This window comes from Heterodontus francisci, chromosome 9 (genome assembly GCF_036365525.1).
Source record: "Heterodontus francisci isolate sHetFra1 chromosome 9, sHetFra1.hap1, whole genome shotgun sequence".
Taxonomy (NCBI): Eukaryota; Metazoa; Chordata; class Chondrichthyes; order Heterodontiformes; family Heterodontidae; genus Heterodontus; species Heterodontus francisci.
In genome coordinates this window covers 117,030,503-117,048,341 of record NC_090379.1, presented here as the reverse complement: position 1 = coordinate 117,048,341, position 17,839 = coordinate 117,030,503, and the positions used below count along the sequence as shown (strand labels likewise).

Here is a 17,839-nt window from a genome sequence, read left to right as displayed (position 1 = left end):
AACATTAGACTATGACTGAGACTCTGCTGGGACAGAGTGAGAGCGAACATTAGACTATGACTGAGACTCTGCTGGGACAGAGTGAGAGCGAACATTAGACTATGACTGAGACTCTGCTGGGACAGAGTGAGAGCGAACATTAGACTATGACTGAGACTCTGCTGGGACAGAGTGAGAGCGAACATTAGACTATGACTGAGACTCTGCTGGGACAGAGTGAGAGCGAACATTAGACTATGACTGAGACTCTGCTGGGACAGAGTGAGAGCGAACATTAGACTATGACTGAGACTCTGCTGGGACAGAGTGAGAGCGAACATTAGACTATGACTGAGACACATTGCTGGGTCAGAGGGAAGAAGAGCATTTATTTTTCAGATGGAGACATTGCACCTATAAAAAATGTAATCCTCCCTTTTCATGCCCTCATCCACATTTGTTAGGTGTCTGTAAGATGTATGAAGAGCATTTGAAGCGAATGAACCCGAACAGCCCGTCAATCACCTATGACATTAGCCAGCTCTTTGATTTCATCGACGATTTGGCTGATCTCAGTTGTCTTGTGTGAGTATAATAAACTTCTTGATACGTGGCTCATCTTAATTGTTGAGTAATACTGTCAAAGTGATTGCCAAATGTGCTGCCTTTCCATGTTGAATAGCACATGACTGGTTTGTCATGCCCTTAACTGATAAAAATATGAATGGTGCTCAGAATATGAAACCAATCTTCTGTACATGCAGTTATATAGACTGCCACTGGGTGGTGCGCACACCGTCCAAGGTGATGCCTGCAGTTTGAGTAACTGACAGATTACACAGCACAGACACAGTCCATTCAGCTCAGCAAGCTCATGCTGGTGTTGAGGCTCCACACGAGCCTCCTCCGACCCTACTTCACCTAGCTTCCCCTTAAATACGTTTATGCTGTTTACCTCACCCACTTCCACATTCTAAATTACAGCTATATACTCAAATGCTGTTTTGATTAGATAATCAATGTTTATAAAGCATGTACTCAAAGCATGAATCCCAAAGACTTCACATTAAGCTGCTTGTTTGAAGTTTTAATGTAGCCAATTGGCACTGACCCTTTTCTGTACGGAGCAAATTCTACGAAGTGCTGCATGCTGTTTAAAAATCAATCAATAATTCTCCCCAATTCTCCTACATAAGCAATGCAGAGCTGTTGGATGGGGTTACAAGTAGTGCAACACTGGAATAGTAAACCACTGGCAAAAGGTCAGCATGCATTTTGTGATGCCTTGGGATCCAGTATATTTCTCTCCCATGACTCTCAGAGCTTTATTCTCTAAATGCACAGCAGTTTGCATATTCCACTCAGTGATACTGATCTCTGGGGAAGTTGCGATGATAAATCTATAGATCGGAGCAGATCTGCTAACAGGAGCAGAGTTGGTGACTGAGGCACTATTAGTTAACAACAACGTGCATTTAATACAGTAAAATGTCCCAAGGTCTTTCACAGGAGTGTAATCAGACAAAATTTGACACCAAGCCATATGAGGATATATTGGGACAGGAAATAAGATGGGTTTTAAGGAGCAGCTTAGAGAAGGAGACGGGTGTGAAGGTTTCGGGATGGAATTCCAGAGCTTGGGCTCCAGATCAGCAGTTCACAGATTTTTTTAATTGAAGGACCCCTTTTCAAATGCATTAGTAATCACAACCGCTCTAAATTAGAATACTATATAATGCTTATAATATGCAAGTGCTACGTGTAAAGAGTGTTTTAATAATGCTTTTAAGAAAGCCGGGGTTTACTTATATATTAGTGAGGTGAATGCCTAAATGCAGAGTCTTTCTATCCTTGCATGCTCCCCTCCTGGATGTGGCAGCCAGCCCATTTTGCGCTGCGCTTGTGGATGCTGTACTCCGATCTCGTGGACCTCCAGAAAATCTCAGCAGATCCTAGTTTGAGAACCACTAGCCTAGATGGCTGAAGGCACAGCTGCCAATGGCAGGATGGTGGGACCCTGGGATGCACAGAATTGGAGGAACGCAGAGATCTCTGAGAATTGTAGGACTGGCAGAGGTTACAGAGATTGGCAGCGGGCAAGGCTGTGCACAGCCTTTTCCACAAGGCTGCCATGCATTGCCGATGGTGTAAATCTGACCTTCCCAGTGTCCAAGTGGGTTTGATCTAGTGACAGCTGCTCCAACAAGGAGAGGCAAAGGCCTTTGCCAAATTTGGGGCAGTAGTTAGGCTTGGTTATTTTTGACAACTATTTTAAATTTAAGACTAAAATTAAAACGTGCTTCTTTCTGTTGAATATTTTTAGTTAATGATTGCCATCAACAATCTGCAGAGGTGTTCTCTCTTTTTCTCTCTCTCTCTCGCATATGTATATCTCTGGAACATTGAGCGTGCATATATATATGCTCTTTAAATAGTTATATGTGCATACACCATTAAAACTGGTCTCATAGGAAAAAGTGCATGGAGGTTTTAGTCTTTAGTAAATGCAGATGTTGTGCCAATATGTATCTCTAGTGATTGCTCATGAGTTTTAACACATTTCCCTGTTAACCAGGCCTGCATGTAGTCAATGTAGTCCTGTTGAATTTTGTTCCCCAATCCTTTCAACCAAGCACTGTTGGCCCCTAAACTGTATTCTCCTCCATTTGAGGCCATGCCTGAGCTTGCATGTGCTCTTCACCAGGTCCCATAGCTGCTGCCAGTTCTCATCTTTGTGTTTTTCCAGATTTGTAAGGGTACTGGCTCTATGTTGTATATATTTAAATCTGTTAACCATTTCCTGCATAAACTAAACTGAATAATGCATTTTACAAACCATGGGAGAAAGAAAGTCGTCCAAGCTTCGAGTGCCTTCACCTCAACATTTTGTATGGAATTAATCAAGCGGGTTTGGCGTTGGAAGGGAGTTTACAAAAGGCACTCGGTGTGCAGGTAAATACTCCTGAGTGTCATTCTAAAAAGTTAGTCTAATCCAAAATTACTTGGATCAAAATGGCCTCTTGGTCACGATTGGTTTTGATTGAAGGGCTCTTTTGGGGGGGAATGTGTATTTGTGAATTATTTAACTCTTTATCTGTGAAGGTACTTTGGCTGTTACTAGTGAGGATGAGGACATAACAATGGTACCTAACTGCTATTTTTCCACCTGCGGGTGACACAAGAACTGGGGAGCATGAATATAAGGGTAGACACTAATAAAACCAATAGGGAATTCAGGAGAAACTTTGTTCCCCAGAGAATGGTTAGAATGTGGAAGTCACTACCACAAGGTGAATAATATAGATATGTTTAAGGGGAAGCTAGATAAGTACATGAAGAAAGAAATAGGATATGCTGATGGGGTTAGATGAAATAGGGTGAGTGGGAGCTCATGTGGAGCATCAATAGTTGGGCTAAATGCTGTGTTTCTGTACTGTAAATACCATGTAATGCTATGTACTGCTGCTGAGACACCTCTCTGAAGTTGGTTGATTGCTGTTGGCAGGTTATTTTTTGGGATGGTTGGGTCTTGCTTCTCTTTTTCTCTTCTCCCTTCCCCTCCTGCAATGCTAGATTTGGGTCACACTTGTAAAATCCCCAACACAGTTCCCACAACTTCAAAATAGTGACTTGCATCCAACTTAAATCTAACCCTGATAAGCAAAGTGTCACCCGAGGCAACACTAAACCAGAGCCGTCACACTCCGTGCCTGTGCAGTTTTCCTTCGCATTACAGCTAAGGTAAGGGGAGGGAAAGGACTAAATGGCTCGCCCTTGTGGGCATGTGTGTGTCCTTTATGCCACCTTCAAGATGGAAAGGGAAAACTGGAAGCTAATTCCAAACTGGAAATCAGTTTGTCAATGTGAATATTTGAGTCTGCAGTAATGTAATACGTTTCTAGTAACCTGCTGATACTCGTATCAGGATCCTGAGTTTGATCAGGGCTGGGGAGAAGGGAGTGAACTAAGGAGCAGAAACATGTGTTTATGTAACAGTACAAAATAGAGTACAATTGCTTCAGTACATAGGCTAATGAATGCATGGCTGTTGATGGTAATTTATCTCCCTTGCGTTATTACTCCCATCAGTTCTTCCTAATGTCGCGGCAGGTTCCCAGCTCCCTGATTGGCCCTTTACTAATCAGCGTAACTATCAAAACAGATCTATTTATCTGTGTTCTAATGATTGGGTGGAGGATTAGAGGAGAGGGACAGGATGGCAAGGTATTGGCTAGGAAAGAATAAAAGGAGAGGCCCAGGAGAGGGGCAGAGCAGCACAATAGGAGAGGAGCGGGAGAGGGGCAGCACAATGGAGAGGAGCGGGAGAGGATCGACACAGTGGAGAGGAGCAGCACAGCACTTTGATCAGGGATCTGACTGAGAGACTGAAACAAACCGGAGGGGAAAAAAGTGCAAGGTGGTGTTCCAGGTCAAGGAGTCACATGGATTTAAGAGATATCTGCTGCCTCCACTTGAAGTGACCAGCAGTGGCGAGAGCAGGAGCAGAGGCCAGGAGGTAGAGAGCAGTGACCCAAGGCCCCAAACCTGCAGCAACTGCGAGATTGGGAGCAGCGGCGGGGATATAAAGAGCAGTGATCCTAGGCCCCAGACTAGTCATGGCGTGAGTGGGAGCAAAGGTGGGGGGGGGGAGGGAATAGAGAGAGCGCTAACCCGAGGCCCCAGACTAGTGGGAGCAGAGGTGGGGATATAGAGAGCTTTGTAAGGAGCGGATGGGGCACGTTCAAAACGAGTTTGAAAATAAAATCAAGGTGTGACGTTACAGGAAAGCTGATAAGTGGTTGGTGAGTATTTTTTTTTCTAAACTAGGGCATTGGTTTAAACTAAGAGCTGGGGAATTACAAATTTTCACTTGAGTTAAGTAAAACGCTAAGTGAATTAATTAGCACAGAGCAGCTTTAGATCGGCAGCTGTAACCTGTTGCTTACAATTCCTACACCATGTAGGAACATCAGGACACTTCATGTGTCCTGGGGACCAGATGTATTGGAAGCGTCTCCAGCTGCTTGAGCTCAAGCTCTAGATTTGGAAGCGTGAGGCAGCTGGAGTCACTGCAGAGCATTAGGGAGGATCAGTTCCCTGGATTGTATGTTCTAGGAGGTGGTCGCCTAACAGACAGTGAGAGTTCAGGATAATGGATAGGTGACCATCTGGAAGAGTAGGAAGATGCAGGAAGTGCAGGAGCCTTCAGGGTGTGTGCCATTCTGAATCCAGTGCTCCGCTTTGGAGTCTGCTGGGAGTGACGACACCTTGAAGGATTGCAGTCCGGACCGTGGCACCAACGGGCACAGGAGGAAACAGCGAAGAGTAGAAATGCAGTCGTTCTGGGAGATTCCATAGTCAGGGGGACAGACAAGCATTTCTGTAATCTTCATCGTGAGTCCACATGGTGTGTTGCCTCCTGGTGCCAGGGTAAAGGACATTACGGAGAGAGAATATTCTGCGGGGGGAGTGATCCAGAACTTGTGGTGCACTTAAGTGCCAATGACCGAGAGAGAGAAAATATTGAGTTCCTGTGATCAGATTTTCAGGAGCTAGGGAGGAAACTTAAAGTAGGTCGTAATCTTTAGATTATTTGCAGTGCCATGCAATGCCGAGAATATGAATGTGTGGCTTGAGGCTTAAGGGAGGGTTTCAGATTTTTGGGACATTTGGACCAGTTCTGGGGCAGGAGGCACCTATTCAAAAGGGACCAGTTGCACCTCAACAGGACTGGGACCAATACCCTCGCGGGCAGGTTCTCTAGTGTGATGGTGGCAGTGAGTTGGGCACCAGCATATAGAGGTAAAAATAAAAATAAGGTTCATAAAGGAGTGGGTGTGTTGGATAGGGGCAGACTAAGAAGAACTATGAGGAATACATAGTCAGGTTTAGAATGCATGTACCACTCTCTATTCCCCGCCTCTGCTCCTCCTCTCGTCACTGCTGCTGGTCTGGGGCCTCGCGTCACCACTCTCTATATCCACGCCTCTGCTCTCGCTCTCACCACTGATGCTAGCTGCAAGTAGCTGTGTGGGAATATGATGTAGTGGCAATAACAGAAATGTGGCTTAAAAATGGTGAGGACTGGGTGCTCAATATTCAAGGATACAGTGTCAGAAAAGATAGGAAAGTGAAAAAAGGGAAGCAGTACTGATTAGGGAAGACATTGTAGTGTTGGAAAGAGAGGATGCCTTTGAGAGGGCAAAGACAGAATCCATTTGCTCGAGTTGAGAAACAAACAGGGTATGATCATATTACTGGGACTTTTCTAACGGCATCCAAATAGTGAGAAAAACAGAGGAGCAAATCTGCAGGGAAATCACCGAGATGTGCAAGAACTACAGAGTGATGATATTGGGGGACTTTAATGACCTAACTATCAATTGGGATAATGTTAGAGTAAAGGGGAGGGAGGGGGAGCAATTCAAAGAACAGTACAGCACAAGAACATACCTTTCGGCCCTCCAAGCCTGTGCCGATCATGATGCCTGTCTAAACTAAAACCTTCTTCACTTCCTGTGTCCGTATCCCTCTGTTTCCATCCAGGAGAATTTTCTTGATCAGTATGTTCTCAGTCCAATTAGGAAGGAAGCATTGATGGATCTCGTGCTGGGGGATGAGGTGAACCAAGTGTCTATGGAAAACACTTGTGTACAAGTGAACATTGTATCATAAGGTTTTGATTAGTAAAGGAGAAGAGCAAGGTACAATCTAACGTAGAACATCTAAATTGGAAGAGGCTGACTTCAATTGGATGAGGGGGATCTAGACAGGATAAAATGGAACCAAAGATTGGCAGGAAAAACTAACGGAACAATGGGTGATCTTTAAGGAAGAGATGTTTCAGGTGCAGGCTAGGTACATTCCAACAAGAGTGAATGGTCAGGGAACCAAAGCCAGGGCATGAGGTGAAAATTGATAGGCAAGACATACTGGACAGGCTGGCTATGCTTTGAGATAAGTTGCCTGGTCAGGATGGTTGGCATTTCAGATTTCGAAGGGAAGTGGGAATGGAGATAGCAGAAGGGCTTGCCATAATCTTCCAGTCTTCCCCAGATACGAGGGAGGTGCCAGAGGATTGGAGAGTGGCAAATGTGATGCCCTTATTCAAGAAAGGGTGTAAGGACATTCCTAGTAACTACAGACTGGTCAGTTTAATATCAGTAGTGGATAGGGTTTTAGAAACAAAAATTAGGGGGAAAAAATCAACAGGCACATGACCAGGTTTGAGTTAATTAAGGATAGCCAGCATGGATTTATAAAAGGCAGATCATGCTTGACTAATCTAGTTTAATTTATTGATGAAGTAACAGAGAAGGTTGATGAAGGGAAAGCAATGGATGCTGTCTATTTAGATTTTAAGTAAGCATTTGACAAAGCACTGCATAAAAGGCTTGTTAAGAAAATTGAGGCTCATGAAAGGAGAGAAAACAGCAAGTCATGGTAAATGGTTGTTTTTCAGACTGCAGGATGGTCGACAGCAGTGTTCTCCAAGGCTCAGTGCTAGGACCACTGCTTTTTTTGATGTGCATAAATGATTTGGATATTGGAATACAGAGTAAAGCTTCAAACTTTGCTGTTGATACCAAACTTGGAGGTGTGGCAGACAGTGAGAATGACGTCAATCGACTGCAACAGAACATAGGCTAGTGGAATGGGCAGACAAGTGGCAAATGGAATTTAATACAGAGAAGTGTGAGGTGATGTATTTTGGCAGAGGGGATAGGGAGAGGCAATATAGACGGAATGGCACAGTTCTAAAGAGTGTGCAGGAACAGAGGGATCTGGGGGTCTATGCGCGTAAATCTTTGAAGGTTTAGTTTAGTTTAGAGATACAGCACTGAAACAGGCCCTCAGCCCACTGAGTCTGTGCCGACCATCAACCACCCATTTATATTAATCCTACACTAATCCCATATTCCTACCACATCCCGACCTGTCCCTATATTTCCCTACCACCTACCTATACTAGGGGCAATTTATAATGGCCAATTTACCTATCAACCTGCAAGTCTTTGGCATGTGGGAGGAAACCAGAGCACCCGGAGAAAACCCACGCAGACACAGGGAGAACTTGCAAACTCCACACACGCAGTACCCAGAATTGAACCCGGGTCGCTGGAGCTGTGAGGCTGTGGTGCTAACCAGTGCGCCACTGTGCCATCCTAAAGGTGGGAGGACATGATAAGGATTTTTTGTTTTATTTTAAATATCCTTTTTGAGCTATAGAGGCATGGAGTACAAAAGCAAGGAAGTTATGAAAAGCCTTTATAAAAGACTGGGTGGACCTCAGTTGAAGTATTATATCCAAATCTGGGCACCACACTTTATGAAGGATGTCAAGGCTTTGGAGAGGGTGCAGAGGAGATTTACTAGAATGGTACGAGGGACTAGGGCAAGACATGAAAAGCTGGAATTGTTTTCCTTAAGAGTAGAAACAGTTAAAAAGAGATTCAGTAGAGGTGTTCAGAATTGAGAGGTTTGAATAGAGTAGTCTGGCACTGAGGACATAGATTTAAGATAATTGACAAAGGCCAGATGAGCATTTTTTTTTTTTACATAGCAAGGTGTTGTGATCTGGAATGCACTACTTGAAAGGGAGGTGGAAGCAGTAATAGTACCTTTCAAAAGGTAATTGGATATATATTTGAAAAGGGAAAAAGTTGCAAAGCTATGGGAGTGGGACTAATTGGCTAGGGCTTTCAAAGAGCCAGCACAAGCACAATGGACCATATGACCTCCTGCACTGAGATTCTATGATCTTATTTTCTGTTTTAGTGAGGTTGGGCACTTTCTTGGCCCGGTGGGACACGTGTCCCGTGACCCCGGCTGTTAGATTTTTGTGGTTATCCATAAATTTAGCAGACTCCTTGGTCTTTGCAGGGGAGGGCACTTCAAACCTTCAGCGAGCCTGAAAGAACAGCCTCAGCACTGCTTTAAATTCTCAAACTTCCAGTACCTTGTTACAATCAGTGGAAGAGGCTGTTGTGGTATTGAAATGCGCCACTGAGTAGCAGAAACAAATAGGAATTCTTGCATCCACCATTGCTATGTTGCAAATGGATGACTTAAGTTGAATGGTATCTTTATTGCAACTTAGCCTTACAATGGTCATGTAAAAGTTTATTCACTTGAATAGTGAAAGGCAGTGGTATAGTTATAGATTTTGTCCTTCCAAACTTGGGTTAAGTCTGGTAATGAGGTTGGGTGTTTATAGCAATAACCTGCTCAGTGACACTCAGTTTGGGTTCTGCCAGGGCCACTCCGCTCCTGACCTCATTAAAGCCTTGGTGCAAAAATGGACAAAAGAGCTGAATTCAAGAGATGAGGTGTGAGTGACTGCCCTTGACATCAAGGCAGCATTTGACCGAGTGTGGCATCAAGGCGCCCTAGCAAACTGGAGTCAGTAGGAATCAGAGGAAAACTCCCCACTGGTTGGAGTCGTACCTGGCACAAAGGAAGATGGTTGATTGTTGGAGGTCAATCATCTCAGTCCCTGGACATCACTATAAGAGTTCCTCAGGGTAGTGTTGTAGGCCCAACTATCTTCAGCTGCTTCATCAATATCCTTTCCTTCATCATAAAGTCAGAAGTGGGAATATTTGCACAATGTCCAACACCATTTGCGACTCCTCAGATACTGAAGCAGTCCATGTCCAGATGCAGCAAGACCTGGACAACATCCAAGCTTGGGCTGATAAGTGGCAAGTAACAGTCGCACCACACAAGTGCCAGACAATGACCATCTCAAACAAGAGAGAATCGAACTATCTCCCCTTGATGTTCAGTGGCATTACCATCACTGAATCCCCCACTATCAACATCCTGGGGTTACCATTGACCAGAAACTGAACTGGACCAGTCACACAAATACTGTGGCTTTAAGAGCTGGTCAGAGGCTGGGAATTCTGCAGCGAGTGACTTGCCTCCTGTCTCCCTAATGCCTGTCTACCAGCTGCAAGGCACTAGTCAGGAGCATCGTGGAATACTCTCCACTTGCTTCGATGAGTGCAGCTCCAACGGCATTCAAGAAGCTCTACTCCATCCAGGACAAAGCAGCCTGCTTTATTGGCACCCCATCCACCACCTTCAACAGTCACTCCCTTCACCACTGTCACACAGTAGCCCCAGTGTGTACCATCGACAAGATGCACTTCAGCAACTCACCAAGACTCTTTCGACAGTACCTTCCAAACCCACAACCTGTACCACCTAGAAGGACAAGGGCAGCAGGTGCATGGGAGCACCACCACCTGCAAGTTCCCTTCCAAGCCACGCACCATCCTGACTTGGAACTATATCGCTGTTCCTTCACTGTCGCTGGATCAGAATCATGGACCTCCCTAACAGCACTGCGGGTGTACCTACACCCAAGGACTGCAGCGTTTCAAGAAGGAAGCTCACCACCACCTTCTCTAGGGCAATTAGTGATGGGCAGTAAATGCTGGCCTAGCCAGCGATGCCCACATCCCATGAATGAATAAAAAAAATAGAATAATAGAGAAAGGTGATCTGATGCTGGGGTAGCTGTCCTATGGGTATTGGATTGACTGGGTTTAGCCAATACAGAACGATTAGGTGCGTGGTGAAGCATCCACTGGTAAGAGAGCCCACCTGATTTTACATTCAGTAACTTAGTTTGGTAAAATGGGGCTACCTTGTAAGCATGGTTGGTAGTACTCTCCTGAGTCAGAAGGTTATGGGTTCAAGCCCCGCTCCAGAGTCTTGAGCATGTAATACAGGCCAACCCTCCGAGTACAGTACTGAGTGAATGCTGCACTGTTGGAGGTGCTGTCTTTTGGATGAGACCTTAAGCTGAGGTTCTGTTTGCCCTCTCGATTGAATGGGAAAGATTGAACAGAAGGGAAGTTCTCCCTGGTGTCCTGGCCAATATTTATCCTGCAACCAACTTTACAGCATCATAGAGTCTTTACATCACAAGAGGAGGCAATTCAGCCCATCATGTCCATGCAAGCGCTCTCTAGAGCAATCCAGTTATTAACTTCCATTTTGCTGATCTTATTTTCCTCGTCCTTTCCCCGCGCAACTTATTGCATTTGGCCTGGTTCTCACTTGAAGAATTCATCTGACATGCGCTATGCACCCTCTTTGTTTGCGTCATCATATTCTCTGTCTCCCTTATCATCCATAGAGCCGTGGCCCTGGCTTTGGTTCCCCTGCCTTTCCCTCTTGTTGGAATGTTCCTCGCCTATACCTGAAATATCTCCTCCTCAAAGATCACCCATTGTTCCATTACAGTTTTTCCTGTCAATCCTTAGTTCCATATTACCCGAGCTATATTCCTCTCATCCCGTTGAAGTTGGCGTTTTAAAATTTCTAAATTGGAACTTGAAATAGTTCCTTGCTCTTCTGTACTGCTAATCTAAACCTTACGATATAATGATTGCTCTTACCCAGGTCTTCCATACAGCCACATATCTCACCTCATTCCCCAACATCAGATTCAGCAATGCCTCCTTTCTAGTTGGGAAGATGTTAGCTGTTATTAAAGATGTTGCTGCAAGGCACTTAGCAAAGGTCAAGGTAATCAGGCAGAGTGAACATGCTTTTGTGAAAGGGAAATCATGATGAACCAATTTATTTATTTAGAGATACAGCACTGAAACAGGCCCTTCGGCCCACCCAGTCTGTGCCAACCACCCATTTATACTAATCCTACACTAATCCCATACTCCTACCACATCCCCACCTTCCCTATATTCCCCTACCACCTACCTATATTAGGGGCAATTTACAATGGCCAATTTACCTATCAACCTGCGAGTCTTTGGCTGTGGGAGGAAACCGGAGCACCCGGCGAAAACCCACGTGGTCACAGGGAGAACTTGCAAACTCCACACAGGCAGTACCCAGAATTGAACCCGGGTCGCTGGAGCTGTGAGGCTGCGGTGCTAACCACTGCGCCGTCCAAAGTTAGCCCTCTCTATATCCCCGCCTCTGCTCCTGCTAATATGGGGCATCGGGTTAGCATGCTGTCTATCCCTGCCTCTGCTCCTGCTCTCACCGCTGCTAATCTGTGGCCTCTGGTCACCGCTCACTATATCCCCACCTTTGCTCTCGCCACGGCTAGTCTGGGGCCTGAGGAAGTAACGTGCTGTAGATAAAGGGGAACCAGTGGATGTACTATACTTAGATTTCCAGAAGGCATTTGATAAGGTGCCACATCAAAGGTTAATGCAGAAAATAAAAGCTCATGGTGTAGGGGGTAACATATTGGCATGGATAGAAGAGTGGCTAGCTAACAGGAAACAGAGGGTAGGCATAAATGGGTCATTTTCTGGTTGGCAAGATGAAACAAGTGATGTTACATCACTGGTAAGATGGGCGGAGCAGTGGCAAATGGAATTTAATACTGAGAAGTGTGAGGTGATGCATTTTGGGAGGATTAACAAGGCAACGGAATATACAATGGATGGTAGGACCCTAGGAAGTACAGAAGGTCAGAGGGACCTTGGTGTACTTGTCCATAGATCACTGAAGGCAGCAGCACAGGTAGATACGGTGGTTAGGAAGGCATATGGGATACTTGCCTTTATCAGCGAGGCATAGAATATAAGAGCAGGGAGATTATGATGGAGCTGTATAAAACGCTAGTTAAGCCACAGCTGGAGTACTGTGTACAGTTCTGGGCACCACATTATAGGAAGAATGTGATTGCACTGGGGAGGGTGCAGAGGAGATTCACCAGGATGTTGCCTGGGCTGGAGCATTTCAGCTATGAAGAGAGACTGAAAAGTCTAGGGTTGTTTTCCTTAGAGCAGAGAAGGCTGAGGGGGAACATGATTAAGGTATATACAGAATTATGAGGGGCATTGATAGGTTAGATAGGAAGAAACGTTTTCCCTTAGCGGAGAGGTCAATAACCAGGGGGCATAGATTTAAGGTAAGGGGCAGGAGGTTTAGAGGGGATTTGAGGGAAATAAATTTCACACAGAGGGTGGTTGGAATCTGGAACGCACTGCCTGAAGAGGTGGTAGAGGCAGGAACCCTCATAACATTTAAGAAGTATTTAGATGAATACTTGAAACGCCATAGCATGCAAGGCTACAGGCCAAGTGCTGGAAAACGGGATTAGAATAGTTAGGTGCTTGATGGCTGGCACAGACACAATGGGCCGGAAGGCTGGTTTCTGTGCTGTATAACTCTATGTGCCACAGGGATCTGTGCTGGGGCCTCAACTTTTTATAATTTATATAAGTGACTTGGATGAAGGGACCGAAAGTATGGTTGCTAAATTTGCTGATAACACAAAGATAGGTAGGAAGGTAGGTTGTGAAGAGGACATAAGGAGGCGACAGAGATCAAGATGGGTTAAGTGAGTGGGCAAAGATCTGGCAAATGGAGTATAATGTGGGAAAATGTGAAATTGTTCATTTTGGTAGTGGCAGGAAGAATAAAAAAGAAGCATATTATCTAAATGGTGAGAGATTACAGAGCTCTGAGATGCAGAGGGATCTGGGTGTCCCAGTGCATGAATCGCATAGGTTAGTATGTAGGTACTGCAAGTAATTAGGAAAGCTAATAGAATGTTATAGTTTATTGCGAGGGGAATTAAATACAAAGGTAAGGAGGTAATGCTTCAGTTATACAGGGCATTGGTGAGACCACATCTGGAGTACTGTGTACAGTATTGGTCTCCTTATTTAAGGAAGGATGTAAATGTGTTGGAAGCGGTTCAGCGAAGGTTTACTAGACTGATAGCTGGAATGGGTGGGTTGTCTTATGAGAAAAGGTTGGACAGACTAGGCCTGTATCCGCTGGAGTTTAGAAAAGTAAGAAGTGACTTGATTGAAACATGTGAGATCCTGAGGGATGTTGACAGGGTGGATTTGGGAAGGATGTTTCCTCTTGTAGGAGAATATAGAACTAGGGGTCACTATTTTAAAATAAGGGGTCGCCATTTAAGACAGTGATGAGGAGAAATTCTTTCTCAGGGTCGTAAGTCTTTGGAACTCTTTCTCAAAAAGCAGTGGAAACAGAGTCTTTGAATATTTCTAAGGCAGATTCCTGATGAGCAAGGGGGTGAAAGGTTGGCGGGAAAGTGGAGTATTCAGTTCAACCATGAACTTACAGATTGGCAGAGCAGGCTCGAGGGGCCAAGTAGCTTACTCCTGCTCCTAATTGGTATGTTCGTATGACGAAGAACATACTGGTCAAGAAAGTTCTCCTGAACACATTTCAGAAATTCATCCACCTCCTTTCCCTTTACTCTAAGATTATCCCAATTGATATTTTGCACCCTCACAGTGATGTCCTTTACCCTGGTATCAGGGAGGCAACACACCATGCGGGTCTCCTGGCGATGGTTATAGCAACGCTGGTCTGTCCCCTATCTAGCTGACCATTTTCGTAGTTTGTGGGAGCTCGTGCACAAATTGGCTGCTGTTTCCCTCATCACAACAGTGACTTCAGAAGTACTTCATTGGTTGTGAAACATCCTGTGTTTCTGAAAGGCACTGTAGAAATGCAAGTTCCTTTTATTCTAGTAAAGGCAAAATCTCTATATGTATGGTTCACAATTTCTTTATTTGAATTATCTTCAAATAAATAGTTGCAAATGTTTCTTGGATTGGCTCGTTTCCCATAAACATCTGATGTGCTGATTTTATTTCCTGCCTGACTCCCTATTGTCCCCCTGTTCCTTTTGGCTCTCAATGTTCAGAGTAAAAGTACCTGAACCATCAAGTTGGAAGATTTTTCCTTTTATATTTCTTCTGTTCAGTGATTTGGCTTTTGTGAGTAATTGTTGTGAAATGTATTTTCTAACAATCTCCTGCCATCAAGATGAAAGAGATTTACATTTGAGAATAATGGGCTTCGCAGTAGTCTGTTGCCAGACCGAACTAGCAGTTTGGATTTAGGCTGCAAGAATGACTCCCTCTGCTAGTTTGCTCAGCAAGCCTATTAACAGTGGAGGGATTAGGGTTGGCTGACTCCTCTCCTGTCTCTCAGGAGACGCTTGCATTTGAAACCAGTTTCAAATTCAAGGTAAACCAGGAGAGTTGGTATATTTTTCTTTAAGGAAGGAAATCTGCCATCCTGACCTGGCCCATGTAAGGCTGCAGTCCCACACCAAAGCTGTTGACTCTTAACTGCCCTCGCAAGCCCTCTGTTGTATCAGATGCTCAGCAGTTCAAGAAGGCAGCTCACCACCACCTCCTCGGGGCAATTGGGGATGGGCAATAAATACTGGCCTCGCCAACGACGCGCACATCCCTTGAATGGATAATTTTTTTTTTACTAAAAGCAAACTGCTGCTTCATGAATTGCTGATCTGACTCTCCCACCAACACTTTGTAAAGGAAGAAAACAGAGTTGTTGAAATTCTTGCTGTCACTATTCTTGTTCTTGGCAGATTTGGATCTGAAGCACCTCGGTGCTTTCTGTTGCAGTCTGAAAGGGTGGGTTAAGTGTCTTTTCATTTTGCTTCCTCCATTGAAGCAAAAAAGAAATAATCACCAAGGCGACAATGAAGGTGAGGTAAATTAGGAAGTAGTAATGAGGTGATGCCAAACTTGGCCTTTGAACACTTGATTGTGTAAGAGAAAGCTGACTGGAATGAGAAGAACATTCGAAGGAAGATTGTAGTGTCATTGATTACTAAGAGAGATGATAAGGAGTGAAGATTGCCTGTCTTTCATGTATCCTGTCCATGGGAGTATGAGAGGTGCTCAGGTGATAACAGAATGGAGGAAGGCCATTCAGCCCATTGATCCTGTGTAGGTGCTTGTTCTTGAGAACAGCACAGTATCCAGTCTGGAGCTTTATGGTGTTTAGCTTTGCTGAGAGGAATTGATGTTTGGCATGTAAAAGAAGACATCACCTGAGGCATCTAGAGTGACGTTGAAGCTGATCATTCTGCCTCCCCTGTCACAGAAGGTGGGGCGAATCCTTTGAAAGGAAGTAGACTTATTAGCCTTCATAACCAGCTCTTGATCAGAACGTGTTTGTGTGTTATTATTCAAGAGATTAATGTGTTCTCTGCTTCATAGAAACATAGGAATTATTAGATCAAAAAAAGCCCAAGATCCATCTAGTTCACCTTCCACCATCCTGGTAGTCACATGTTACGATGATAATGGAGTTATTGACTGATTACTGTAATCAATCTCTATTAATGAGTCTACACCAGACCCAGACATGAGGGGAGGAAAACCCCAGTGCTGGAGAGCTTTGGGAACCAGAGGACCAAATCACCTGTTCCTCCCAAACATGCGACATCATGTTTCAAATTACTCAGATATTGGGTCCTGAAATGTTATTTTTGGGAATATCCTTCTCTGTACCACAGTGACCAGTACTGTACACAGCATTGTAAGTATGTTTGCACCAGTGATTTATAAAGTTTTGGGATTACCTCTTTGTCTCAGCATTGACTTTTTAATATATCCCAACATCTGATTTGCTTTACTCTCTTCCACTGAGCATTGTTGCAACAGCTTCAATTTATCAGGATTCCTGGATCTCTTTCATTTTCATGTACAGTTTGAAACTCAATTTGTTCCCTTCGGTCATCGTTACAAAGCACCATTGCTGAAAGAATTGTGAGATATGATTTGTCTTGTCTTTCTCTTTTCTCCCGCAAACGGTAGTTACCGAGCAGACACCCAGACATACCAGCCCTACAACAAGGACTGGATCAAGGAGAAGATCTACGTTCTGCTGCGCAGACAGGCTCAGCAAGCAGGGAAATAAGTGAAGCTCCTACTCCGGTGCAGGGAGGTCACACAGCAGGCACGTATAGAATACACTTCCTGAGTCTTTGTGTTCAAGCAGAGCTGCAAGCCCTCACTTCAGTTTAGAACAGAATTGGGCAGCAATTGGAATATACGGTCGATGAATAATAAAGGTATTTTGTACTGACTTGTAACAGGTGTCCATGCTAGACAGTGGTTATAAGTGTGGTTTTGAATTCTTCATCAGTGGGCAATGCCAGCATCGTGTGGTCTCACTCTGCACTTAGTGAGTGGACACCTGGAAGGTTTGGTTTGGATACCTTGTTTTAGAATGTACTGCTACTGTGTTTCTGGTTCATATTGTTTCTTGTGTAGTAAAGCACAATACCCAAGGCACATCTCTCTCTCTGTCTTTCCCCCACTTCCCCTTGACTTTCTTGTATGCTGTGTGCTCCGAACACATTTGCACTGTGACCTTTTGGAAAAAGTGCATGAAATAACTTTGAAGAGTTCTGTATACTGTCTGCAGTTTAATTTATGCAATTTTTTTGTAATTTTTGGCTAGCAATAAAATTTCATACGATACCACCGTTTGTTTTAATTTTTAAAATGCATTGAATTGGCTCTGCCTAACAACCCATGGCTGGCACAGATCTAATCCTCTTCTGCCTCTCCCTCTCAAAACCCACACTGCTTAAGAGTTGCAGCTTCTGGAAGAGTTTGTTAAATTTTCTGTTAGTTGCTGTCGATGAAATGTGGCAGAAAGGGAGAGACCATCTACACAGCACTAGCAAGCATCTGATTCTTCAAAGGGCAAGGAGGACATTTTCATTCGAGTCTCCAATGAAATTAGTTACATTAGTTGTAGTTTGAACAGGGGAACAAGTGGCCATTCAGCCCCTAAAGCCTGTTTTGCCATTCAGTTAGATCATTGATGTGGGCCTTAACTTCATTTGCCCACCTTTACCCCATATCCCTTGATACCCTTACTGGATACTATCTATCAATACAAAAGCACAATGCTGCAGATGCTGGGAATCTGAAATAGAAACAGAAAATGCTGGAAATACTCAGCAGGTCCGACAGCATCTGTGGAGAGAGAAACAGAGTTGACGTTTCAGGTCTGTGACCTTTCATCAGAACTTGAAAAAGTTAGAAATGTA

General features: G+C 44.3%; 1 protein-coding gene across 1 annotated transcript in view; it reads left to right on the top strand.

The window, feature by feature from the left end:
- LOC137374013 (enhancer of rudimentary homolog) overlaps positions 1-17,261 on the top strand; it is a 48,291-nt gene extending 31,030 nt beyond the window's left edge. Inside the window, exons 4-5 of the mRNA XM_068039766.1 lie at positions 444-564; positions 16,593-17,261. Of these exons, the coding sequence (XP_067895867.1) occupies positions 444-564; positions 16,593-16,695 (224 nt within the window). The 3' untranslated portion in view covers positions 16,696-17,261. The remainder of the gene's footprint in view (positions 1-443; positions 565-16,592) is intronic.
- Positions 17,262-17,839: the final 578 nt, after the last annotated feature.